At 50.0% G+C, this 26,982-nt stretch overlaps 2 protein-coding genes across 5 annotated transcripts in view; one reads left to right on the top strand and one right to left on the bottom strand.

Moving 5' to 3' along the window:
- ACAD9 (acyl-CoA dehydrogenase family member 9) overlaps positions 1-20,911 on the top strand; it is a 48,015-nt gene extending 27,104 nt beyond the window's left edge. The window contains exons 9-19 of one of the 2 annotated variants that reach the window (XM_087866741.1): positions 3,236-3,311; positions 4,769-4,839; positions 5,110-5,229; positions 6,056-6,184; positions 8,180-8,259; positions 8,972-9,098; positions 9,292-9,369; positions 9,890-10,018; positions 10,635-10,707; positions 11,552-11,660; positions 17,795-20,911. In XM_087866741.1, the coding sequence (XP_087722867.1) occupies positions 3,236-3,311; positions 4,769-4,839; positions 5,110-5,229; positions 6,056-6,184; positions 8,180-8,259; positions 8,972-9,098; positions 9,292-9,369; positions 9,890-10,018; positions 10,635-10,707; positions 11,552-11,652 (984 nt within the window). In that variant the 3' untranslated portion in view covers positions 11,653-11,660; positions 17,795-20,911. Of the gene's footprint in view, positions 1-3,235; positions 3,312-4,768; positions 4,840-5,109; positions 5,230-6,055; positions 6,185-8,179; positions 8,260-8,971; positions 9,099-9,291; positions 9,370-9,889; positions 10,019-10,634; positions 10,708-11,551; positions 12,091-17,794 lie in introns of those variants that run through there. The other variant, XM_045812296.2, reaches the window with a different exon arrangement.
- The window catches only part of CFAP92 (cilia and flagella associated protein 92 (putative)), a 67,347-nt gene continuing 50,400 nt past the window's right edge, over positions 10,036-26,982 (bottom strand). For all 3 annotated transcript variants that reach the window (XM_045812294.2, XM_087866740.1, XM_087866739.1), the window contains exons 13-16: positions 14,825-14,989; positions 14,194-14,391; positions 13,967-14,111; positions 10,036-10,262 (exon numbers count right to left, since the gene is read on the bottom strand). In XM_045812294.2, coding sequence (XP_045668250.2) covers positions 10,228-10,262; positions 13,967-14,111; positions 14,194-14,391; positions 14,825-14,989 — 543 coding nt within the window. In that variant the 3' untranslated portion in view covers positions 10,036-10,227. The remainder of the gene's footprint in view (positions 10,263-13,966; positions 14,112-14,193; positions 14,392-14,824; positions 14,990-26,982) is intronic.

The raw sequence follows: 26,982 nt of genomic DNA, 5'->3' as shown, positions 1-26,982 counted from the left end.
TCTGGCTTCTTTCACTTAGCATAATGTTTTCAAGGTTTATCCATGTCGTAGCACTTGCCATTCCTTTCTGTAGCTGAATAATACTCCATCGTAGGGACACACCACATGGGTCCGTTCGTGAGCTCATGGACGTTTGGACTGTTCCCACATTGGGACTATTACCAGTAAAGCTGCTGTGAACATTCATATACAAGTCTTTGCGTGAACAGTACGTTTTCAGTGCTTTTGGGTATCCGTACCCAGAAGGAGCATTGCTGGGTCATATGGGGACTGTATGTTGTTTGGGGAGCTGCCAGACCGTTTTCCGTAGCGGCTGCACCACGCTACATTGCCAGCAGCAGCGTACGGGGCCCAGTTTCTCCACATCCTCACCAGTACTCGTTATTGGGCATTTTTAAAATTCTAGCCATCTCACAGGATGTGACGTGGTATCTCATTGTGGTTTGGCTTACATTTTCCTAATGACTGATAAGGTTGAGCATCTTTTCATGTGCTTTTTGGCCATTTATACATCTTCTTTGGAGAAACGTATTTCAGATCCTTTGCCCATTTTTTTTTAAAGCTTTATTTATTTTTTTTAGTAATCTCTACACCCAACATGGGGTTGAACTCATGACCCCGAAATTAAGAGTCGCACACTCCCACTGACTGAGCCACCCAGGCGCCCCCTCCTTTACCCATTTTTAAACTGCTGTTTGTCTTTATTCTTGCCCAGCCCTAATTTACCAGGTGACCTGGGCAAGTATCTTCGCTCTGGGGAGCCCCACCCACCTTGGCTTAAAGCAGGGATCATAGCAATACCTTTCTCCCTTCCTGGGTATTAATGAGAATCTGATAAATTCGCTCAGCCAGAGCTCCTGGCTGGAGGCTGCTTGGTGAATGTGGACCAAAGACTTGAGTGGTGAAAGGACTGAAAGGGAGCAGTGTGTGCACAGTGGCATGTTTATTATTTGTGTAACCCAGATGTTACATACAGATGAGGGAATATAGATGGGTAAAATGAAATCACCTGAAGCTCGATCCCAAGAGAGTTGCTATTCATCATTCAATTTGGGTGCTTATCTTTCTAGACCTTTTTAGTTAGTTAGTTAAAGTAGGCTCCACTCCAGCGTGGAGCCCAACATGGGACTTGAACTCACAACCCTGAGATCAAGACCTGAGCTGAGATCAAGAGTCAGACATTTAACTGAGTGCGCCACCTTTCTAGACCTTTTTAAAGAGCATACATCTCTTAAACGTTTGGTAATACTGTTTGTGTAATATAGCCTGTATTTTTTCACTTATCAAGAAATCATACTCTTCATGCTAGTAAATGTATATTGCTAGTATTTAACACTGCAGAGTATTTCTTTGTATGGTGACGGCACATTTGATGTTCCCAGGTTCCCGGGGTCAGACATCTAACACTGTTTTCTCCTCTTTCCTACTCAGAACCATATCGTGTGGTGTATCTCCTTGCTTATATCTGTGCACCCTTACCTGATTATTTCCAGCGTTTAAGCACCCAGCAGTAGGTTTTCCAGGTCAGAGGGCACAAACATTTTTAATTGTCGGCCCCTGCTTCCAGGTCTCGTGTGTGGAGTTGGGCTGGCTCCTGTATGGGAATGCCCCTTGCCCTAGTCCTTTCCACACTGCATGGAAACATTTTTCCCCATTGTGTTAGATGTAAAAAACAATTGTTTTAATATGCAAAAGAAAATCGATTTCCAAAACCCTTTCTTTGTTATTAGTAGGATTGCTTGCCCGTGGGCCTAAATGCTAAAAAGTGAGCGATTCTGGAGACCACAGAGTGGTCAGCGGCCAGGTGAAAACCGCCTGGCTGAAGTGGGGGAAAGGAAGTGCCGCCTCCTGTGGGCAGTCCGGGCTTGTATCCATAGGCAGACCTTCGAGGCGTGGAGGCCGTTGTGAATGCTGGACAGGGGCTGCGGGAAGCGTGGATTATGTCTCACTTCCGGCAAGTGCAGTGTAGAACGCTGTCGTAGAAATGGCAGAAGGTGACGTCTTCGGTAGAGAAGCTGGTAAAGCGTGCAGGTGCTGCGCAGGCAGAGGGGAGGCCCCACGGTCAAGAGGAGGGTTGATATTTGAGCTTAGGAACCCCTCTTGAAGAAGGGCGAAATCTGTTAGGTCTTTGATCCTCTGGGGAATGAGATCTAGTCTCAAATCCTTTTTTCTTTCAATTTTCTTTTCTTTTCTTTTGTTTTTAAATGAGGGTAAGAAGAAATTCTGAAGGGGCCATGGAATGGATTTCTTTCATAAAACTGCGAGCTGGCTTTTGCAAGCCCATGTGGGCAAAGGGGATGGAGGTGGGAGAATTCACTCGCTCCTCCTACTCCTGGCAGGTCCCGAGACCAGTGCACACCCGCAGCCTGAGATGCAGGCAGTCTAAGGTCAGAGGCACGGCCCCAGGAGGAGGCAGGGCCAGATCAGGGTGTCACACTGTGGTGGGACATAACCGCGCCCGCTCCTGCATCCAGGACTTGGGGCTGGCCTTGTTCCCGCATTCCCCAGTCCCTTAGCACTCAGCAGGTGGAATCTGCACCGGCCCCTCCCAGTTGTTGGAGCAGTAGTTTCCAACCTCACAGCATCTGCTTTGACATTCTCCCGTTCAGGTTAACAAGTGATCATGAATCCAGAATCAGTTCCACGATTTATACATCCAAGTCACACATAAGCGTTCAGTACAAAGCAGTAATACGCTTGGCGTTGAGCTTCTAGGAAAACTGGTGGTCACAGACTCCCTTTCAGCCCCAGGCTGTCTTTGAGGCCTCCTAGTTGGTGGCGCGGTAGGGGCTTGGCGGGTCACCGCTGTCCTTCAGGAGGCTCGTGCTGGTGGGACGGTCTAGGTAGCTTGCAGGGTGTACCCAGTAGGTCTTAGTTTCTGCCCCTCCGCTGAGGACTAAGATTGGCCTGTTCTCCTAGAATAATGTCTGGTTCCTCTATCGGGGTGACTCCAGGGATGTTTGTGACTGAGTTACCTTGTTGGGACGTGTTGGGACCACACTGTCTCCCAGCCTGGTGGGGATTGGCAGGTCGATTAACTTGCCCAGGTGCTGGCACAGGATTCTCCAGAGACTTGCCTTTTGTTCTCAAGAAACCATCTGGTGAGAATAGATAAGCAGCGCCGTGGTCTGTCACCTGTGGTCCTCCAGGACCTTTGGGCTTTTCCCAGCACGGCAGGAGTGAGCGGGACGCTTGGGGAGTGCAGCGGCCGTGAGCTGCCCCTCTCTCCCTGCAGGTGGCCATGAGCACCCTGAACAGCGGGAGGTTCAGCATGGGCAGCATGGTGGCCGGGTTGCTCAAGAAACTGATCGGTAGGTAAGTCAGGGACCGGAGCCTCCGTGGCGCGGTCTCGCCCCTACAGCCCCCACTCCGCCCCGGAGGCGCTACCGTGTCCTCACAGCAGGCCGCTGATGAGCCGGCCTTCCGCCGGACAGACAGCCCAGCTGCAGTGTAAGATTCGGACTTTGGTTAGACCAAAAAATGTGGTCAGTCTGCCCCCAAGTGGTTCATGTTCCTTTTCGCACGCCTCTGTTTCGTCTACTCAGAGAGGATCAGGGGAGTGGGGGAGTGGACGGTCTGTCCGAGGTCAAGGGGTTGCTGCTCTGACCACGGAGAACAGCTGCTTCACAAACACCCAGATGGGAGCAAGACGTCAGTGTGATTCTCACAAGATCCCCGTTTCGTAGGAGCCTCGGGGAGGAGTGGAACTCTCCTCACTCGGCCTCGGGATCTTCCTTTTGTTTTTTCTGTTAGCATACCTGAAACCTAGACTATTCTGTCAGTGAACTTAGAACAGCCCTGTAGGGTTTTTGCTGGGCACGGATGTCATCACCATCTTAGCTTTGTGGAAGTGACTGCGGGGAAAGGCCTGGGGCCCTGGCTGTGGGGTGCTGGCACAGTGCTTATGAAGTTGCTCCGAGTTCAGGGCCAGGCGGGGACAGGGAGGCTTTGTTTGCAGCTCTCACCTCCATCTCGCAGATGAGAGCCGGCGGCTCAGAGAGGGTAAGTGGTTTGCCCGAGGCTGCTCATCTGGGCTTAAAAGCTGATCCTGTCAGACTCCAGACTCAGGGCTCGGCTCACTTTGCTGGAGCGCCTTGGGCCTCTGCTTCCCCATCAGGAAAACTCCGTGCAAGAGCTTCGTGGGGGCTCTCATGGTCAGCCTGCCCCCAAAGGACGTAGACTCTTGATGAGACTGACTGCAGGCCGGTGGGGGCAGGGGGGGCTAGCATTTGCCGCTACCCGCTGGGAGGCCGCTGTGTTCTCTCGGGTGCCTTCAGAGCTGGGTAGCCCGTTCACAGCTTTACCCATGATGGCTGCCCTCCTGCTCTGGCGACGGACAGCTTGACAGGCGTGAGCCTGCTCCTGTCGGGTGCTTCCGGGGCCCTGGCTCTGCGCTGGATGCCGTACTTTACACCTGCGACTCTGGCAGCCTTGGCAGCAATGCTGTGAGGTCGGTGGTGTTCAGGGGTGGTAGTTGCTTGGCCCGGCCTACCGTCTGGTAAGAAAAAGCGCCAGATTCAGGCCTGTCCGACTCTAAACTCTGCTTCTGTTCCTGTCTGCTGCTGTAGGCACCCCTGAGTGTGAGCGGCTTTTCCTCTGACCACATACACTAGGAAGGGGCAGCGCTGTCTTGCAGGGCATTTGGTCTCAGCAGACCTGTTTCTCCTAGTTCCTGCCTGAGGGTTTGCAGGGTAATGGTGATGGCCTTAGGAAATCATTTTACGATAGCCAGAAAATGGTTCTCTTTAATGACTCTGCTCTTCTTCAGAAATGACTGCTGCGTATGCCTGCATGAGGAAACAGTTCAACAAGAGCCTCAGTGAATTTGGACTGATTCAGGTACTGAAGGCTGCGGGTGCCGCATGTGTTGACTTCACGTGTGGGCATGACAACTGTGCTGCTGTGGTCTGTGTCGGGGACTCGCGCGCAGTGATTGGGAAGAAGACGAGATAAGGCTTCATTTAACGTGGCTCCCTGTCACGAGTGCTGGGGCTTGGTGCTCTTCGGCACTGAGGCTCTGAACTTCATTGCCCTCTCTGCTGGCTGGCACATCTGGGTCTCGGCAGATGCACATTGTCTTTTGATTGTGTTTTTTTCTGAACACCCCAGGAGAAGTTTGCCCTGATGGCCCAGAAGGCTTATGTAATGGAAAGCATGGCCTACCTCACTGCGGGGATGCTGGACCAACCGGGGTTTCCCGACTGCTCCATCGAGGCTGCCATGGTGAAGGTAAATCCCTGACCAGCCTGGGAGACCCAGAACAGCTCCTTAGCTGCGGCCTTTCAGACCCAGTGTTCCCTGCCGTCTTCCTCTTCTCGTTAGCTTATAGGTCAGTTTATCATTGGTCCAGTATTTATGATGTCCCCGCCACGTGCCAGGCATGGCCCTAGGCTGCAGCTGGGGAGGCCAGCATGGCACAGGAGAAACAGCAAAGAACAATGGCCAGTTGAGTGCCAAGAGACACAGGACAGTGTCTCCCCAGCACAGTCTGTGCCAGGTTGTCGCCAGTCTGTAGCAGGTAGAGAAAACATAGGCCATGTGTTACAATTTCCCATCAGTATTCAATAGCAGCCAAGCCTTCTTGGGAAGGACTTTATTGTGGGTGGACGGCCTCCACGTCTGTGTGTCCCCCGCAGCCAGGTATCAGGCCAAGCAGCTCACGTGCAGAGGAACGAGCTGTGGGTGAATGGGGCCAGGTGGGCAGGGTCAGGCCTCCTGGAGAGGGAATCTGAGGTGGCTTTTAAAAGGACAGGAGTTTCCTCCGTGTGGAAGATACGGAGTGGGCCCTTCCATCCCAAGGAAGCCTCAGACGTAGGAAGAGTCGCGGTGAGTGGGGAGCCACGACTGGCCGCTGAGGTCCAGAAAGAAAAGGGCCTGCCTGAGGCCACCCAGTGAGGCTGTGCCAGGGCTACCGCCTGGGTCAGTCTAATCCTAGAGCTAGGTTCTCCACGCCGAGCCTCCTCTGTCCCTGGCCACCCTGCCTGGCTGGGGCCCCCATGTGGAAGGCGTGCGGCACTGCTGCCCCCGTGCTAACCGTGTCTCGGCTCCGCGGCAGGTGTTCAGCTCGGAGGGCGCCTGGCAGTGCGTGAGCGAGGCCCTGCAGGTCCTCGGGGGCTCGGGCTACATGAGGGACTACCCGTACGAGCGCTTGCTGCGCGACAGCCGCATCCTGCTCATCTTCGAGGTCAGCACCCCACACCCCGCCGCCCACCCGAGGGCTCCTCCTCACGCCTCTGCGTAGCCCCATTCCCCGGGGGTGGAGGGGAGGCTCGGGGGCCAAGCGAGGGCCCTTTCTGCGGAGCCTGCGCTTCTGTTGGCGGTGCTGGGACAAGCAGAGATCTCACGGGAGGCCCGGTTGTGCCTCCAGGGCTCACTCTGGGTCTGCTTTCCTCCTCAGGATAGTGAGGCATCTCAGCGGCGTCCTCTCCACAGGCTTCCCCAGCCCTGACTCCTCCCTCTCTATTTGCTGCCCCCCTCCATGGGTTTGCAGGCCTAAAGAGGGAATTCAGTGAGTGGGGAGACCCTGGGTGGGGTAAGAAAAGGGGGGGTTAGGGCCACACAGAAGCCTTTGGGGAGCTGCCCGAGCAGCCTGACGGACCAGAGTGGACTGTGGAATACCCGCGCAGTGAGGGCCTGAGCCACGCCTCCCCTACAGTGGGCTGGAGTCCCGGGAAGCAAGTGCACTTGCCCCTTGGGGGCAGAAACAACTGTGGCCTGGCCAAGGGGAGGGTGGCTTGGGCCAAGGACAGGGAGGTGGACCGTGCCAGGCCCAGATAAGGCCTTACCTGCCTGCGCTGGGTAGAATAAGCAAGTCTGTGGGAGCAGTGGGTAGTCCTGGTAGGGGGGAGCTGGGGCAGGTGGTAGAGAAGGTGATGGGGTGGGGGCAGAGGGTAGATGAGAAGGGGAGACAAGTAGCCAGGCTACAGAGGACCTTGGCCGATAAGCAGAAGACTTTGGATCTTAACTGTGCAGGCAGTGGCAGCCGTCAGAGGTTTCTGAGCAACGAATGACTTGAATGCTTTCCCATTCTGGGAAATTCCCCAGGGCTGACATGGGGCGTGGGTTGCAGAGGTGAGACCAGAGGCCAGGTGCATGCAGCAGGAGAGAGAGGTTGACTTCAGAGGCTGTGGAGAGAGAGGGATGGAATCTTAGGATGGTCACGGGGGTGCAGAAGGCAGGCCCGTAGACAAGGCTTGGAGCCTGAGCAACGGTGTGGTTTCTGAAGGGCACCTTCAGCCTGCATGCACGTGGGGCCTGGCTCCTGGGCTCCCCACCCCAGAGGAAGGCCTCATGGCTGCTTTTGCTCCTGGCATGCCCCCCAACATCCCAGCCCTGTGGTCCTCTTCCTTAGACGACAGACAGGATGTGAAGTGAGCAGCCTGAGGACACAAGGGGCGCTTTCCCAAGGTGCCCCAGGACTGCTGCTTCCAAGGCCCTGTCCCCTCGGCCCGGTTGAACTCGGTGCTGACCGGGTGGGGCAGAAGCTCTGTGGGGCACAGAGCCCTCAGTGTGAAGCAAATGCTCCCATCCGAGACTGTGCAGGATGGGGCACACCTTAGCCTGCAGGCCTCCAGGCTCTTCTTCTCTCCCGTGGGAGTCTCCTGTCTACCGCCCAGCCTGGCTTCAGGCCTCAGTGCCCAGTGCTGGCAGTGGGGCCCGCGGCACCACCGTGCACAGGGGCGGCCTGCCTCGCGGAGCTAGTCCCAGGTGGTGAGCAGTGCGCGCAGGGACAGCAGCAGGGGAGAGGTGGCCCTCTGGGTACGGATACCTGGCACTGGAGAGCAGCCAGCTCTCGTCCTCAGCGGCCAGCGGCTTTCCTGAGGAACCTGGTGGCACCCGCCCAGCATCTGCTGTGCCCTGGGCACCAGCAGCCCTCCCTCCTGGGGAAGGTGGTTTCTCCCATTGGAAAGGACTCCTGTGTGGTTGGTGATAGGTGGTAGGTCCTGAGGGTGGCCGCACTGTCTGGTCAGCCCCCTGCTCGTCCCTGTGGAGGCGGTCGCCAGCGTGTTGCCCTCCCCCTCAGGCCACAGCCCTGCTCCCAGTGTGAGGCTGCTTCCAAAGCGGCAGCTTCCGTGGCACTGGCAAGCGGGCAGCGGGGTGGCCCACCCAGTTACATGCACAGCACAAACGGGGCCGTCCCAGTGGGACCAACTTGACCTCCGTACTGATCTGGCCACAGGGAACCAACGAGATTCTCCGGATGTACATCGCCCTGACAGGCCTGCAGCATGCCGGCCGCATCCTGACTGCAAGGGTCAAGTAGGTGCCAGCCCCACTGTCTGCTCCTCAGGTCCCATCTGCCCATCACAGGTCCATCCTGGGGCGGCAAGAGGGGGTGCTGCCCTGTCCTGGGATGGGGGTCATGGAGCCATGCAGTGCTCAGCTCAGTCAGAGGCTGGCTGGAGGGAGGGAAGGGGACGGGAGCCTTAAAAGCCAGGCTCCAGAGCTTGGCCTTCACCTGCAGGTGGTAGCAGGGGCCGGCTGCCTCAGGAAGCCCTCACTGCCCTCCTCCCCGGCAGCTCCCGTCTCCCACGCTGCAGGGAGCTTTGTTTTCAGAACCTAGGGAATGAGAGGTATCCCTCCAACAGGCGCTGGGCTCCAAGGCTAACACCTTCTCTCTCTCTTGCTGTTCTTGACCCCCGTCGTGGGGCCGGAGCACTGAGAATCACTGCTGGAGCCAGTAGGGGTTGCTCAGACTCCCAACCTCAGAGCACCAGGGGGGCTGGCTGTGACTGCTGCTGGCGCAGAGCGCTGTGTGCGGCTCTGCCTCAGAGACAGCTGTTCGCTGACAGGCGGGGAGGTGTCCGGCACCCAGCGGGCCCAGGGTGGGGCAGGGCAGCACCTGCTCCTGAGTTGGTCCCTTTAATGCCTTGGATGGTCGGAGGGAACAGGTGCCAAGGGGGGACCCTGTTGCTGGGCAGTGGGAACCAGCAATGGGGTCTGAGTTCATGGGGCCATGGGCTTTCTGCAGCGAGCTTAAACGGGGCAACGTGTCCACTGTCGTTGAGACCATCGGCCAGAAGCTGCGAGACTCCCTGGGCCGAACCGTGGATCTGGGGTTGACAGGGAAGCTGGGAGTGGTGCACCCCAGTGTCGAAGTAAGTGGGGACAGGTGGCATACCCCCCCACACGTGGGTGCTCTCCTGATGGATATCCCCTTCCAGAGGGCTGTGACCAGGGTGTTGGGGAGCCTGTCCAGCCTGGTAGCAGAGCCTGGGCCCCAGAGTCCCCGCGGGTGGGATGGGCACCATGGGGAGGTGACGCTAAGCGGTCTTTCCCCTGGCGTGCTAGGACAGCGCCCGCAAGCTCGAGGAGAATGCGTATTACTTTGGCCGCACTGTAGAGACGTTGCTACTTCGCTTTGGGAAGGTACCCGGGCCCCTGCAGATCTGGGGATGGCGGGCCTTCTGACTTGGGGGTCAGGGAGATGGGGTGTTTGTCAAGTGTCTGCCTTTGGGACCAGGCCTAGAAAGAAATCTTGGTTACCGTGGAGGAGTGGGACGGGGCTGCCTCTCCCAGGGGCCACTCGGGTGGGTGCCTTCCTAGTAAAGAGAGGTTCCTGGGAGTCGGGATGGCAGCCCCACCTGGGCCCAAATCCAGGGCCCTGATGAGCGGAGCTGTCGCTGCTCAGGGTGACAGGAAGCACAGGAAGCAGCAGCCTGTGGTCTCAGCCAGGCTTCTGGGACCTGATCTCGGCTTGACCCATGCCCAAATCTAGACGGAAGGGAAAACGAGGCAGCCCGTGAGCCAGCCTCTCACAACCCAAAGGGAGAGGCGGTGTTAGCGCCCCTTTACTGAGGCATGAAGTGAGTCTTGGAGGTGGCTGAAGATGGGCCCGGGGAGGGAGGTCTTGGGTTGCGAGTGTCCACCTTGGGCTCTGTGTTCCCAGACCATCGTGGAGGAGCAGATGGTCCTGAAGCGGGTAGCCAACATCCTCATCAACCTGTACGGCATGACGGCCGTGCTGTCGAGGGCCAGCCGCTCGATCCGAATGGGGATCCGAAACCACGACCACGAGGTGAGCCCTCTGCCGGCTTTATCCTCTGCGTTTAATGGGGCCTGGGGGTGGGGGGAGGGGGTCAGTGGGTGGCATGGCCCAGTCGGGAAGCAAGGACCGGGCAAGTCAAGGGCCTCGGCTCAGGCATGGTCCCAGGAGGCCGGCGGGTTTGCTGAGTTGTGGCCGTGGTCAGCACTGGTGGTCAGCTCCGACGAGAAGGCCTGTGCTGCTCAGGACGCGGGGCTGCCCCCTTTTGTCTTTCTGCCTGAGGGAAGAGGGGTAGGTGAGTGATGGGGTCCCAGACCTTGTGCCCTTACCTCGTCTGAGGGGCTGGATGCAGTCACTGAGCGCCCACTGTGTGCTAGGTCTTTACGTGCATTGCCCCGCAACAGCCTGTGGGCACTGGGATTACCATGGCCTTCCTGCCATAGAGGAAACTGAGGCTCAGAAGTGTTGAGTAATTTGCTCTTGGGGACAGAGCTAGTTGGGTCAGGGCTGGAATTAGAACCTAAGACACTGCCTCCTGAGCCAGGCCTTTTGACCTCAGCCAAGCTGCTGAGTTTGTCTGAGTTCCTTGAAACTCACACACCAGTGAGGGGGTACCCTAGGTCATCCTCTTCAACCTTGGTCTTGGCAGGTTCTGCTGGCCAACATCTTCTGTGCAGAAGCTTATTACCAGAATCTCTTCACCCTCTCCCAGCTGGACAAGTGTAAGTAGGGTGGCCTTGGGAGGGAGGGGTGGGCCTGAGTCCAGGTGACTGTTGAAGGCCAGGCTCCCAGGGCCTGCGGGCTGCTCACCAGCCTCTCCCTTGAGTGAGGGCTGGTAAGGTCAGGTTCACCTGTGGCGGGGCTGCCAGACAGGAGCACATACCTTCAGGGGAAGACTGTTAGAGCCCCCGCAGGTGTGGCCCAACAGCCTGGCCCGAGTCTGGCAGCTGCCCAGTGAAGGTTCTCAAAGGAAGGAGGCATTTTACCTGCCTCCAGCTAAAATAAGCCTGCCCTTCTAGCAGGTGTCCCAGGCTTTGGGCCTAGCTCATGGGGCTTTTTGTCTGGAACGCTCCTCCTCTACCGTAGCCACTTGGCCATGTCTGAGAACACCTGGCTCAGATTCTTCTTCTGAACTTCATAGTCGTTTTGGCCTCAGGGCTCCACATCATGTGTCCCCTGCTGTAGAGCCCAGCCCTGTTGCCAAGTGATGGAGGAGAAGCCATCATGGCACCTGCTGAGGAGAGGAGCACATAATTGTGTGCAGCTCCTGGCTCCGGAGCTGTTCCCTGTGTCTGTTCCACGCTGTGGCAGGGAGACATAGGCCTGACTGGCGAGAGGGTTTTTCTCCCTGCTCTCACAAGATCCAGAGTTCTTCGGGATTAACAGGATGAGCCCTTTGTTTTTCCGGATGAAGCCCCATCACTTTCCCCTGGGGGTTTGGAAAAGGAGAGTCACCTTTAGGCTCCTTCACAGTAGGTGGGCTCAGTTTGTTTTCAACAAACACGGCAGCAGCAGCAGCCCCAGCAATATTGCTGTGCTCACAGACCGATTCTTTTTTCCTCCCAGATTCTCCAGAAAATCTAGATGAGCAGATTAAGAAAGTGTCCCAGCAGGTCTTAGAGAAGCAAGCCTACATCTGTGCCCACCCTCTGGAAAGGACGGACTGAAGCAAAGGGTCAGTGTTCCCTGCTGCCCCCAGGCCGTGGCCCAGGACAACTTTCTGCGGAAGGTGGAGCACCTGGGGTTTTCCTGGTGGAACCGTTTCTTCCCAGTACGCGCCCGAGGGGCTTCCTCCTGGCCGGAGGGGCACTGCTGCTTGACCTGGCCCTGGGTGCTGAAGACACACACAGGATGCATTGGTGACACCTGGGCTTGGAGGGGCTTCCGCTAGTTTAGGAGACGTCACAGTGGCAACGGGCTGGTGTCGCTGCCTCTGGTGGGAGGTTGGCAGGGACCTGTTGAGGCACGGATAGCCACTTCTGCCAGACGGCACGAGCTGCTTGCAGACTGTGCGTTCTCCGGGAACCAGTCTACAAACCGTGTACGTGGAACAGACGCACTTCATAACAAAGATATAAAATGCACAGCTTGTGTTTACCCTTCTAGCCTTTGTGCTGTACTGATCCTGTTTTTCCTCAGAACCCCGAGAGCCAGCTTTTGGTAATGGGTGAAAACCGCTTGGCCTGGCACATGACAGCATAGCTTTTTCCTGCCTGGCACCTTGCTCTGTGCAGTCTGTACACAACTTGGCCTCCACTCCTGAAAAGGGGGGACAACACAGAATCTTGAGGGGACACTAATAGTCCTTAGCATTTTCTAGGCTGCTTTCTGCTCTTGCCTGCCAGATACCCTGAGTCCCAGCTTGCTCACGCTGGCAAGCTTGGAGCCTTCACCTGGTCCTGGGCAGTTTGGGCCTCCAGAAAACCCACTACAGATGTTGTCTTAAGGTTGGAGGAGAAGTCCAGGCTCCTTCCTTTCCCTTCAAGTTCAAGTCAGTCTGCTGTGCGGACGCCTGGGCTGGCCTGAGCACTCTACCAGGGACTGGGTCACTAATCTTCAAAAGGTACAAGTTGACAAATCCTGTGACACTGGAGGTAACTTTTAGTGAAACCTGAAGCTCCTAAAGTGTTGTGTTGGTGAGGAAGCATCGTGCACCAAGTGGAGAGTACAAAGCTGGTACAGTGCCAGGGACCGGAGGCTGTGCCTGGAGCGCCTTTGCCAGGGAAGCTTGGGAAGCAGCCGTCCAGACCCCATGCCCCGCAGGCAGCCCTTTGGGAAAAGGGGCTTCATTGTAGGCCCTGTGGCATGGGGGCCCTGGTTCACATCTCCCTTTCCCACCTCCTATTTCCGCCTTTTCTTTAAACATGGTGGGAGGAGAGGCCCCCGGCTGTGCTGTCAGCAGACACGGGCTGCCAGACACACCCAGAGAGAGCGGGCTGGGAAGGCCTGCAGCGGAGCCCAGCGGCAGCACTTGGGCCAGGAGGCAATCAGGCATTGCTGGGCCAGGCCACGCCAACAGGTCACAGGAGACCTTCACGTAGCCCCAGAGCCTGGAGCCTGTGCTGAAGAGAGGCAGGAAGGGCCAGACAGAGCAGGGGGAGCCAAATCTCAGCAGCGTGTCGGCACTTCCTCCTGTTTCATGGAGCTGGTACCAGCTGCCCTTCGGTTGGGGGAGGAAGGAAATCCATTTTATCTGCTCTAGCTTTTTAGAAAGGTTTGTCCAGCAAACCTGTCACTAGATAAACTCACTCTTTCTCCCAGTTTCTGGCAACTGGCAAATTTGGGTTCTCTGTCAACCTGTAAGTGATCTGGAGGCCCATCTTCGTAAACAGGATGAGAGGGACCCGTGCTTCTAGACTCCCTCTCTCCCCCACACAGAGGGAGATGGCAACATCATGGAGCAGGAAGGAAGTCAGAAGGTCCCAGAGGTGCCCAGAGCCTCTGGCCCCCAGCTGCTGACCAGGCATCTAGACATGGGTAATGCATGTTGGGGCTCAGAAAGCCCTTAGACCCATCTCCCAACTTAACATTGTATAAGAAACCAGGCCCAGAGGAGTGCCCGGGCGGCTCAGTCGGGTAAGCAGCCGGCTCTTGATTTTGGCTCAGGTCATGATCTCAGGGTCCTGGGTTCGAGCCCCATGTCAGGCTCCACACTCAGCAAGGAGTTGGCATGAGGATTCTCTCTCCCTGTGCCCCGCCCCCACTGGCACGTGCACACGCGCGCTCTCCAATCATCTGGTATGGTGCCAGAGAACAGGAGCAGTGAAGGGCTTGCCCAGCGTCACACAGCAAGTTAGTGTTACAGCTGGCGCTGGAATCCGGGGCTCCTGAGCTCCAGCCGGGCCCGTCAGTGCCAGAACCGTTCCGACTGAGCTCCCAGCTGAGAGTTAGGAGAGCTGCAACAGCCCAGAGGTGCAGAGCAGCGGAGGTGGTGACTGCCCGCAGCCTCCGGAGGCTCCGCCGTGCCCATGTGGCCGTTACCTGTTGCAGGCTTTGGCGCTGGGGACGGGGGCAGCTCAAAGAAAAGTGGTGGCTTCTTATACAGGTCAAAGTCCTGGTGGCGCTGGTCCCAGCTCCACCTGTCTCGATCCAGCACGTTGGCGAACTGTGCATTTTCCCTCCACTCCTACATGGAGAACACCACAGTAAGGAGGGAGGTCCCTGCGGACGCCCCCCCTCCCCCGGAGGCCCCACTCCACCCTGTGGACCTCGGTGCCTAGGGGCGGCAGCCTGAAGTGACTGTCGCTTTCAGGGCTTTTGTGAAGACCCGTCAGTTGGAATCCGTCGGCCGTGAGCCAGGCCTGGCGGGATTTCTTCAGGGCTTTCTTCTCCTCTTCCTCGGAGTCCTGAGGCTCCACCATGGCCGAGAGGTACTTCTGGCAGTACGTGAATCTCTTCCTCGGCTCCTGGAAACGAGGGGCAGACATGAGGATGGAAGGGTTCTCTTTGACAGAGCAGCCCTTCTCTAAAGCTAACGTGTTGGAAGCCTAAGCCTAAGCCAAGGCTTTCCCTTTGGGGTGACAGCAACGAAATGCTTTCTGGAGGTGAGGACCCTGCCGTTGTTCGCAGCCAGGTGCCTACGGGCCCGTGTTGAGGATCTGTTGGCTCGCCCTTGCGTGTGGAGGGTTTCCATAGAGCGTGAGAACAGAACACCTCTCCCCCAGCACTGGCCCCTTGTCCTTCCTCACGCTGGTTGGCTGTGCTGTGCACACCGGAGATCCCCGGCTGACCTCCTGGCAGCACGGTCAGGAGGAGGGAGCTCACCGGATGAGCCAGTTACTGTTCCATCTGGAGTATAAGCCCTGCCTGCCGGCCTCCCTCTCTGGGCCGCTCACTCACCTTGGCCATCTCTCGGTACAGCTCCTTCTTAGCCAGCTCTGTGGAATTCAGGGTCTGGGTGCTATAGTTATAAACAGCATCTTTGGCAGGGGCCGAGATTCTGATCACCTTCACCACAGACTTTGAAGGCTTCTTGCTAAGCTGGTAGGCTCCAGTAATATTTTTCTGAAGAAAGAGACCCGGGTCATGACACGCAGACCCCTCGACCCCAGCTGCCAGCTTGCGGTGAGCAGGGTGATGTGTGGGACGTGGCCACAGTGCACCTGTCACATCTCGGATTCTGGAGCTGCCATTCTGTCACAGAACCCTACCCAAGGGCCGTCTGCTCCAACCCCTCACTGTCCCTGGTGGGAGTCAGGAGCAGAGAGGAGACTTGCCTAAGGCCAAAGTAACTGGAATACACGACACCCAGCCACAGGTAGAATTTGGGGCTCCGATGGTCAGAAGTGGGAGAAGCTTAAAGCTTTCATGGCAGAACGGGATATGATGGTATCAAGCAGCCAGGGCTGCCATCCCTGCCCGTGGTCACCTTTTTGTGCTGACTACATGGGGAGTGTCGCCGTCTCTCCAGAGCCCCCAAGATGCTCTGTCAGCTTCCTCTGTGAATGAAAGCTGCAGTGAGGGGAGAGGACAGGGGTGGCAGGGAAAGGTGGCTGGGAGCCCGAAAAGGAAGAGCTGCTCTCTGGGTACCGTGCCGCGTAGCTTGCTCGCCGCTTGCTTATTAACCTTCAGCAAAATCACCATCTTTTGCTTTGGAAAAACATTTTTTTTTTTAAGCTGAAGATGGTGACCTTGACTCCTTAACCACTTCTTTAGGCCAAGCCCCAGTGTCTTAACTCCGAATCTTTAAGGAGTTTCTGTAAAAGAATGCAAAATAATCAAGGGAGAGATTCAGTACGTCTGTGATTGACACAGGAGTGAAAAGTGAAGGCAGCAGGACCCCTGCAGCTTGGAGCAGCAGGGACTGGAGGCAACGGCAGGCCACGGGTCATCGGATGAGGGACAACACTCCTGCCTTCGAGCACCTCCAAGATGACTCTGCCAGAGGGGCCATCTCAGCTGGGGCCCTGTGATGGCACACACACAGCTTCGGTCAGAGCATTGGGTATTTTGTCCAGTTTTTCTGGTGGTTCCTAGTAGGAGGGTTGGTGTGAATGAGCCCGTCTCCCTTCATAAAAGTGCAAGTCCCCTGCTCCTTCCAAATCTTAGGTTCTGACCTAGGGAGACAGGTTTCTCCTTTCATGATACTTCTTCCTTAGAGTTTAAAACGGAAGTTCTGACCCACCCACCTGGCAAGGTGAGAACAGTGGTCAACAGCTGTTCTGGACACCTGGGCTTCCCTGCCCCTGGGGCTGAAGGCTGCAGGGAACTTGGGGCGCGCAGCCAAAATAACTAGGTGGCCGAGAAGTAGAACCAGCAGAAAAGACCACAGACACCAGCTGAACTGAAGCCAAGCCATGGGAAGAGATGGCGAGAAATTTAAAGCAAAGGTCATAATCATCCTTAAAAGCAGATTGAAGAAATGCGAATATTGGAAGTAAAACATTTAGAATTGAAATAAGGGGCACAGGCAAGACGCCCTGCAGAGGTGGGGCAGCTGCAGGACGAATGAGTGAGCCGGGACCAGCTTGAGATAGAATCAGAAAGCCTGAGTTTAGAGACTGGGAACCGAAGGGGAAACATCCAAATACCAGAAGTCCCAAAAGACAGGGGAAAGCAGGAATGGGAAATTTTAAGAAAGAAGGAACCTCAGAATAGATAAGGAAAATTCCAAGCCTGGTGCGCTGTCAGTCACATGTAAGACCACAAAGGCAAAGACAAATTCTGAAAACTGCTGGAGAAAGAGCAGGCCACTGCGAGGGCCAAGCACCGGGCTGGCGGCCAGGTCCCCAGCAGCAGTTCTGTGCACGGGGTGCAGAACTCGTACCCCCAGGAAGAACGGCCGTTCCGTTGACGGCAGTGTGTCAGGTGTGCAAGGCTTGGGAAGTTTACACAGAGACTTGCCTTTGAAAATACACTCAGAAAAAATCCAGAAGAGAGGAGGAAAACCCAGGAGTATTTGGACAAAGGTGGCAAGTGATGGCGTCCAGTATCCTAGTAGTTTTCTTGTCTACAAAAGACCAAGGAAAGTATAATAACCTAGAACTGAAATTCTGGAGACTGAACATATCAAAGGGATGGTAGGGTGTGAGTAGGGGAAGATAAAAAGGGGTACAAGGGTGCTATTTGTCTTACAAAGGAAATTTAATATAAAAAGTCTCAGAATTCGGTAGGAATATATAAAAACGAATGTGGTCTTCAGGACAACCGCCTTAGAAGCAAAGAACGTAAACTTTTAAATCAGGAAGAAACCTGGTCTGTCATAAGAATAGGAGGAATTTAAAAGAAAACGAGGAGGTCCCTCAAAAGCCTAACCTAACAATATTCTCAGTAAACAGTTGTTTGCCAATTAATTAATCTCAGATTTTCTTTTTAAAGCTAACAATATGCTGTCTACAAAACTGCTTTAGGGGCGCCTGGCAGGCTCAGTCGGTAGAACAGGCGACCCTTGATCTCAGGGTCGTGAGTTCAAGCCACGCATCGGGTGTAGAGGTTACTTACAAAATAAATCTTTTAAAAACTGCTGTAGGCAGAAAGATAACAGGGTTGGAATTAAAGAGAGGAAGAACACAAACTAGGCAAAAAGGAATCACAAAGCCAAGACAAAATTAATATCAGACCGCATAATTCAAGATAAAAATCTATCAAGAGGCCCAAGTAGACATTGTATATTGAGAGAAAGAGGAAGAAGGTAAAAGTATCATGAACATCTGTGCACCCAACACTGTGGTCTCAACACATTAACTGCCAGCACTGCAGACAGACTGCGGCTGCTTGACATCACTGGAGAGCAAGCAACGCACTCAGGGTTGGAGGGGCCAAGAACCTGGAGAGAAGAAGTACATTGAATCCTTTTTTCCTCCCTTACAGGTGTGCCCCAAGGTATTTGCTGATTCCTAAATTGCACATGAATGAGGGGAATGAAGCGGAGAAGAACCCAAGCAGAAAAGGCAGCTCAGCGGTACCGACGTCAAGCAGATATTTTAGAAAATGTCGCCACGCCAGGGAAACAAACACTGGATTTCAGCGTGTGCCGAGGAGGAAGGCACGCGGTTGCACCCTACGCTTGCGGTTCAGAATTCAGAAAATCTATGCTTCAGAAATATGGGCAAAGAAGGGATAAACCTGTTGAAGAGAACTTGTCCTTTATTTGCCTGCTAGAAGAAAACTAAATCCTCTCTGGAGGAAGGTATCGTCAAGAGCCTCTACGATTTTTCCCACGCAGTGTTCACCATTTAATGGAAACACCTGAGGCAAACTACTGATTCAGTACAATCTCTATCCGAATGCCAACGGCATTTTCCCAGAAATAGAACAATTCTGAAATTTTTATGGAACCACAAAAAGACCCTGAATAGCCAAAGCAATCTTGAGAAAGAACAAAACTGGAGGCATCATTTCATTATTCAGCTAAATTACAAAGCTATAATAATCAAAACAGTGCAGTATTGCCATAAAAACAGACACCGAGGTCTATGGAAGAGAATAGAGAGCCCAGAAATAAACCCATATATATACAATTTATAACAAAGGAGCCAATGATATACAGTGGAGAAAGGACAGTCTTTTCAATAAATGGTGCTGGGAAAATAGGATAGTCACATACCAGAAAGATGAAATTGGGCCATTATCTTATGCCATACACAAAAATCAACTCAAAATGTATTAAAGACTTGAACCTGAGACCTGAAACCAAAGGTTCCTAGAAGAAAACAACAGGTAGTTAGCTCCTTGACATCAGTCTTAGCAGTGATTTTTTTTTTTTTGATTTGACAACAAAAGCAAAAATAAAGAAGTGGTACTACATCGAACTAAAAAAGTTCTGCGCAGCAAAGGAAACCATTAAAAAATGAAAAGGCAACTCACTGAATGGGAGAAGGCATTTACGGGTGATAGAACTGATAAGGGGTTAATATCCAAAACAAAGAACCCCTATAAATAACAAAAACCAAAAAACAAAACACGCCTGATTTAAAAATGGGCAGAGGATCGAATAGACATTTTTCCAGAGAAGATATACAAATGGCCAACCGGTCAGTGAAAAAGCGCTCAACCTCACTAATCATCAGGGAAATGGAAATCAGAACCGCAGAGATTCCGCTTGGAATGACTGTTACTGAAAAGACAAGTAACAGGTGTTGACAAGCGTGTGGAGAAAATGGAACCCATGTGCACTCTTGGTAGGGATGTAAATTGGTGCAGCCGCTATGGAAATAGTATGAAGCGTCCTCAAAAAATTAAAAATAGAAACAGCACGTGATTCAGCAATTCCACTTCCGGGTATTTATCTGAAGGAAACAAAAACACGAACTCAAAAAGATACATGTACCCGCCATGCTCACTGCAGCGTTCTTTCCAACAGCCAGGATACGGAAGAAACCTAAGGGCTTATTGATGGGTGAAGGGACAAAGATGGTGTGTGTGTGTGTGTACGTGTGTGTGTACGCGCGTGTGTCTACACAATGCAGGGTTACTCGGCCATAAAACAGAAGGAAATCTTGCCGTCTGTGACAATACGGATGGGCCTTGAGGGCATTATGCTAAATGAAATAAAACAGAAACACAAACACTGAGTGACCGCACTTGTGGAATCTAAGAAATACAAACTCATAGACGTACAACAGATTGGTGGTTGCTAGAGGTGGGGGGTGGCTGAAATGGATAAATGTGGTCAAAAGGTACAAGCTCCCAGTTATATAATAAGTCACAGGGATGTCACGTATAGCATGGTAACTATACTTAATAGTGCTGTATTCTATATGAGAAAGTAGATCTCAAGATAGGAGTTAATTAGGAAGAAGCATGGTACTTTCTGGGTTGATAGAATCATCTACAGCCTGATCTGTGTAAGAGTTTCACAGGTGTGTACATGGTAAAAATGAATGAGCCTGTATACCTAAGATGTAAGTATTTTACTGTATTTAATGTATACATTTAGAAAGTACTACCAGAGACAAAAAGACCTATCTCATTTATAAAAGAAATCAACAGCATAAAGCAGTCCGAAATGTGTATATATTTAAAACATAAGCTTGAAAGATAATAAAGCAAAAACAGGAGAGGATAAAGAAATCCGCAATCACATATGGAGATTTTAACAGACTTCCCCAGTAACTGAGAGAAGAGATGGGATGTAAAGATAAGGATATAGATTTGGGGGGCGGGGACAAAACCAAAGTTGATGTATTTGGAGCTCAACAACTACTGGATACATTTTTTTTTCAGGTACTCTGGAACATTTTCCAGAACTAACCTATTTTGGACTGTAAATCAAATATCGACAAAGGATGGACATTATACAGAATATATTCTCTGATAATGCAGTCAAGGTAGACCTGAATAACAGAGGTAACAAAAATCCTAAAATATTTGGAAATTACACAATATACTATTAACTAACCCATGGATCGAAGAACAAATAAAAATGGAAAATAGAAAATATTTTTAAATGACTCATCATGAAAATATGACTTATAAAAACTTGGGGGGTGCACTTCATAAGTTTTTAGCCAAAATGAATACATTATAATAAAATGATTCATGTCTGAATATCCATCTGAAGAAATTAGAAAAAGCAGAGCAAATTCAAGCTAACAAAAGTAGGAATAAGAGTAGAAATCAATGAAGTAGAAAATAAGCGTACAATATGGAAATAAAAAAAGCAACAGATTCTGATTCTTTGAAGCAAATAATGCATTTGTAAGTGCAATTTCAATAAAGATCTCAAATACCCGTAAACAAACTCATGTGTAAATAGCAACTTGATCTGACCAAGTTGGCAGTATATATCATTGGGGAAGGGAGGCTTTTAAGCAAAGTGCTGGTACCGCTGATCATGTGAAGAAATGAAATTAGATTCCTACCTTCATACGAAAAATAAATTCCAGGGATGCCCAGGTGGCTCAGTCTGCTTTCGGCTCAAGTCATGATCTCAGGGTCCTGGGATCAAGCCCCACATCGGGATCCCTGCTCACTGGAGAGCCTGCTTCTCCCTCCGTCTGTCCTACCCACCCCCCACTCATCCTCTCTCTCTTGCTTGCTCTCACTCTGTCTCAAAATAAATAAATCTTTAAAGAAAAAAACGCAATAGTTGTATGACTTTGGAGTAGGAAAAGATTTTAAATATGGCAAAAAATTAAAGTCATAAAAGAAGAAATAGAAATTTTACAAATAACTTTTGTCCATTAAAAGACACCAGTAAGAGAGTGAAAAGAAGTGAAGCACCAAAAGAGGTTGGCAATGTTTATAGAATGCCGTCGTTAGCACTGAGAACATTAAAATAAAACCACCTAAAGCTCAAAGGAACACATTCATAAAAGAAGAAATTACCAAATTTATGAAAATACGTTCAACTGCACTAGTAAACAATGAAATTCAAATTAAAAGCTTCATAGTTACTACTATGCATCAGAGACTAACAATAATTTAAGTCTGACTGTAAGAGACGTATGAAGGTAGGAGAACAAAGCCATGTATCGTCGGCAGGTACATGATTGGTATAAACATTCTGGAAAATAAGTATTACCCAGGCAAGGGGAAGTACAACTTAGCAATTCTTTTTTTTTTTTAATATTTTATTTATTTATTCGACAGAGATAGAGACAGCCAGCGAGAGAGGGAACACAAGCAGGGGGAGTGGGAGAGGAAGAAGCAGGCTCACAGCGGAGGAGCCTGATGTGGGGCTCGATACCATAACGCCGGGACCACCCCCTGAGCCGAAGGCAGACGCTTAACCGCTGTGCCACCCAGGCGCCCCAATTTAGCAATTCTAATCCTAAATATACATCTCAAAAAAATCTTGCTTATCTATGTTAAAAATACGTTTGCAATTACATTGTTTAAATAGCAAAGCGTAAGAATACAAATGCCCATTAATAAACTGTGGTATATTCCTACACTTAAAAGACACAAACACGGTTGAATCCGATTAATAGCAAAAATTAAAATTGCATAAGATTATATACAGTATCATTCCATTTTATAGCATTCAAAGATATGGAAATCTAAAACATGTTGATGAATATATATGCATGCAATGTGAACTAGACATTTACATGCAAAGGCATGCAATAAAAAAATAAAATTAGGAGCACACAAAAACATACACATAGGCAGTAGGCCTTAATGGTAACTTCTGGGTAAGAGCAAAGAAATGGGAAACCGCACACAGAAAACTATGAAAGTATTGATAATGTTTGATTTCTTGAGCTGGATAATAAAGCTGGGCTTATTGGCTTTATTGCTTTTAACCGTACATACATAAAAGCTCGTATATGTATATTTAATAAAAGTTAACTTATTCATGAAAATAGAACAGGAACTCATGAGAATTTCTGTAAAGTAAAAACAGGACTGAGGCAATTTAAAATTACAAATTAACAAAGATGCCACGGGAAGATCAAATTAGAGAAGTGGAAGGTAGAGCAGAACTCAATGTAAGATACCAACAAGTACAAGTTAAGAGGGAAAATAAAAAGATATAAAATATATAAATATATAAAATATATAAAAATATATAAAAAAATAGAGGAGAGCTCTTTAAGTTTCGGTGAAAAACAAGCTCCCCCCTGGACACCTAGAGTGAACACTAAGGATTAAGAGCAAGTTTTAAAAGACTCCAGAGGAAGTGACAGTTTAGTTAAAAAGGAAAGAGGATCGGGGCGCCTGGGTGGCACAGCGGTTAAGCGTCTGCCTTCGGCTCAGGGCGTGATCCCGGCGTTCTGGGATCGAGCCCCACATCAGGCTCCTCCGCTATGAGCCTGCTTCTTCCTCTCCCACTCCCCCTGCTTGTGTTCCCTCTCTCGCTGGCTGTCTCTATCTCTGTCAAATGAATAAATAAAATCTTAAAAAAAAATAAAAAAAGGAAAGAGGATCATCAGATGGGCACCAGTCTTACCCATAATTCTTGATTTTAGAAAGCAATGGATTTGGTGGGGGCTGTGGGGAGAGTTGTGTGCAGGGATTTGAAAGTATAATCTTAAAAACAGGTCAGCTGCTATTTATTCAAGAACAAAGACAGAATGATAACCACGGACCTACAAGCACCCTGAAAGTTTATTATCCACAAAAAGTTCCTGAAAGGAAAAAAAAAAAAAATTGTAAAGCACGGCGCCTGGGTGGCTCAGTCGGTTAATTGTCTCCCTTCAACTCAGGTCATGATCCCAGGGTCCTGACTGGGTGCTGCTCTCCGATCAGTGGGGAGCCTGCTTCTTCTTCTCCCTCTGCCGCTCCCCCTACTTGTGCCCTCTCCCTCTCTCTCGCTTTCTCAAATAAATAAAAATAAAATCTAAAAAAAAAAAAATAGTAGAGCAAAGGATAACGCAGACACAACCCCCCAACCCACCCCCAAACACATGCATCATAGCAAACAGAAATAAGTAAAATTGTAGTTAGGAAGGAGGAAGATAGGACTTCTAGTATGGTGGAGTAAGGAGCTCAACCCCCTCCTCAAAAAACAAAGCTGGACAAAATTGTCAAAAGCAACCATTGGAAATTGTCCAAAGGCAGGCAAAAAACTTGCAAGTGTTTACTCCTAACAATGTGCCGACCTTCAGGAAAGGACAGTAGGAGTCCGCGTCATTCTTGCCACCCCGGGCGCTTACAGCAGCAGGTCTGCTGGGGTGTGCAAGTCATGAAAATCAGCCGCTGCACTGATCGCTTGAATGCGGACTAACTTGACTTGAACTGCGGCCTGAAAAACCCTAAGTGCATGGCTGATGAGAAGCAGCAACAGCAATCTCAGCAGCAAACAAACAGCAGGCCCGCTGCTCAGCTGGCCTGAGGCTGCGATCCTGTATGCGCAAGGACAGGTGAGCTAGTTAATCAAAAGTTAGCAGGGAGATACGGGAAATGAGAGAGCCACAAAGGACCTTGACATGCTCTTCATACAGCCCTTGCTGCCTGCCTGCCTGCACATGCGGAGGAGACATGAGAGGGCCCAGTGAAAGGGCAAAGCCAGAGCAAACTCTGGATGCATGCCCCTGCCCACGCACAGATCCACTGATCTAACGTCTGACCATTCTACACAACGTCTAACCATTCACCAGCTGATCACTGATTGATGCAGACACGGGGTGACCCCAAGGAAGCCAGGCTTAAAATAAAAATAATTTAAAAACCAGCAAATAGGGGTGCCTGGGTGACCCAGTCAGTTAAGCGACAGACTCTTGATTTTGGTTCAGGTCATGATCTCAGGGTCATGAGATCGAGCCCCACAGTGTGGAGCCTGCTTAAGATTCTCTCTCTCCTCTTCCCTTTGCCCCTCCCCCCCACACTCACGTGCACACACACTTTCTCTAAAAACAAAACAAAACAGGGATGCCTGGGTGGCTCAGTCGGTTAAGCCTCTGCCTTTGGCTCAGGTCATGATCCCAGGGTCCTGGGATCAAGTCCCCCATCGGGCTCCTTGAATAGAGGGGAGCCTATTTCTCCCTCTGTCTGTGCTCCCCCTTGCTTATGCTCACTCTCTCTCTGACAAATAAAATCTTTTAAAAACTAAAAATAAAAAAATAAAAACAAAACCAGCAAATATATCAGAGCTTGCTACAGACCACTGAGGAGACAGATTCCACAGATTTTGTGCAGGCAAATTATTAAATGACAGCCACCACCACCGCCGCCACCCTTAGGGAGAAAAAGCAGAATCCAAAGTTGCTGCAATACATTTTAGATGTCCAGTTCTCAACCAAAAATTAGGAAACATGCAAAGAAAATTTATTTCAGGAAAATAAAGCAGTCATTAGAAACTCTCCAGTGGATTCAGCTGGTTGACTTAACAAAGACCTCACTGCAGCCGTTATAAAAACAAACAAACTAAAGAAAATTATTTCAGAAATGTAAGGAAGGTGTACGAGTCAAGAAATAGACAATCTGGGGCGCCTGGGTGGCTCAGTCGTTAAGAGTCTGCCTTAGGCTCAGGGCGTGATCCTGGCGATCTGGGATCGAGCCCCATGTCAGGCTCCTCCGCTGGGAGCCTGCTTCTTCCTCTCCCACTCCCCCTGCCTGTGTTCCCTCTCTCGCTGGCTGTCTCTATCTCTGTCGAATAAATAAATAAAATCTTAAAAAAAAAATAGACAATCTGAATAAAGAGATAATCTCAAAAACAGCTAAATGAAGGCTCTGAAGTTGTAAAGTACAGTAACTGAAAGAAAAATTCACTAGAGGGACAGAACAGATTGAAGCTGACAAAGAATCTGAACCTAAAGATAGAGATAATCTGGTCTGAGGAACGGAAACAAAGGATTTTTTTTTTTTTATATTAATAGTGCCTCAAGACCTGTAGGACATTGTTAAGTGACCCAACACACACATAATGGAAGTCTGAGAAGAGGGATGGGGAGAGAGGAAGGAGCAGAAAAAAGTATTGAGGAAATTAAGGCCTGAAACTTTAACCTGCTGATCTAGGGAAGCTCAATGAACCCCAAGTAGGGTAAATATAGAGAGATCCACACCTGTACATGTTAGAGTCAAACGGCTGAAAGAAAAAGACAATGAGAAAATCTTGGACACACCAAGAAAAAAAAATGACTCACCATGTATAAGGAAACAATATGATTAATGGGTTAATAACATCAGAAACAATAGAGACACAACGCAATATTTTCAAGGTGCTGAAAGAAAAAAAAATTCTCAGTAAATACCAAGTATTCTATGTCCAGTAAAACCCATCTTTCAAAAGTGATAGTGAAATAAAAATATTCTCTGATAAAGGTAGAATTTGTTGGTAGTGACCTGCTTTATCATATATACTGAAGGAGGTCTTTTAAAGCTGAGAATAAATGACACCAGATGGTAACTAAAATCTACATTAAAAAAATAACTGGAAAAGATATGTACGTGGTAAATATAAAATATTATATAAATATATTTTTTCCTTCTCTCAACTTCTAATTTAAAAGACATGATTGCATAAAACAATAACACTATATTTGGGGACTGTTTTATATATATATGTATATATATACACACATATATACATACACACACATATATAGTAACATAACATATATGTGTGTTTCATACATATATGTAATAACAGCATAAAGGAGGGGGAGGAAATGGAACTATATTACAGAAGTTTCTACATTTACCCTACTAAAGCTAGTAATAATCTAAAGTAAATTGTGATTAAGACGCATATTACAGAAGACTCCTAGAGAAACTACTAAGAGATAACTTTTTTAAGGAAAAAATTCAATAAAGGAATTAAAATTGTGCACTAAAAATATCTGTTCAACACAAAAGGAGGCAGTAAAGGAACAAAGGATCAAAATCAATATTAAATATATTTTAAAAAAACAGAAGCCATAAATCCAACCTTATCAATAATTATATTATGCGTAAATGAACAATCAAACAGCAAAGATTGTCAGACTGGATTTATTTATTTATTTATTTTTTAAAAGATTTTATTTATTTATTCAACAGAGATAGAGACAGCCAGCGAGAGAGGGAACACAAGCAGGGGGAGTGGGATAGGAAGAAGCAGGCTCATAGCGGAGGAGCCTGACGTGGGGCTCAATCCCATAACGCCGGGATCACGCCCTGAGCCGAAGGCAGACGCTTAACCGCTGTGCCACCCAGGTGCGCCCAGACTGGATTTTTTTAAAAAGGATCCAGCTATCTTCTATTTCAAGTAGACACGTATTAGATACAAAGCTACAAACAGTGTGAAGGTTAAAGAAGGCGTGAAAAAGATATGTAGGATGCAAACCAGAAGAGAGCTGGTGTGAGTACACTAACATAAAACAAAATGGTTTTTAAGAAATGTTACTAGAAGCAAAAAGGGACATTTCATAATGATTAAAGTGTCAGTTCATCAGGAAGATATAATTATAAACACAAACATACCTAACAGAGCCCCAAAATATAATAAGCAAAAATCGACAGAATTGAAAGGAGAAATAGATGATTCAACCAAGAGGCTTTACTACGTCAATCCCAACAACTGATAGAACAACTAGAAAGAAAATCAATGACACAAAAGACCTGAACAACATAATATGCCATTATATAACATTCCTCCCAGTGTCAGAAGAATATATATTCCCTTCAAGCCT

Source organism: Ursus americanus, chromosome 14, assembly GCF_024610735.1.
Source record: "Ursus americanus isolate L20-20 chromosome 14, mUrsAme1.1.p, whole genome shotgun sequence".
NCBI lineage: Eukaryota > Metazoa > Chordata > Mammalia > Carnivora > Ursidae > Ursus > Ursus americanus.
This window is presented reverse-complemented; position numbering and strand designations above follow the sequence as displayed.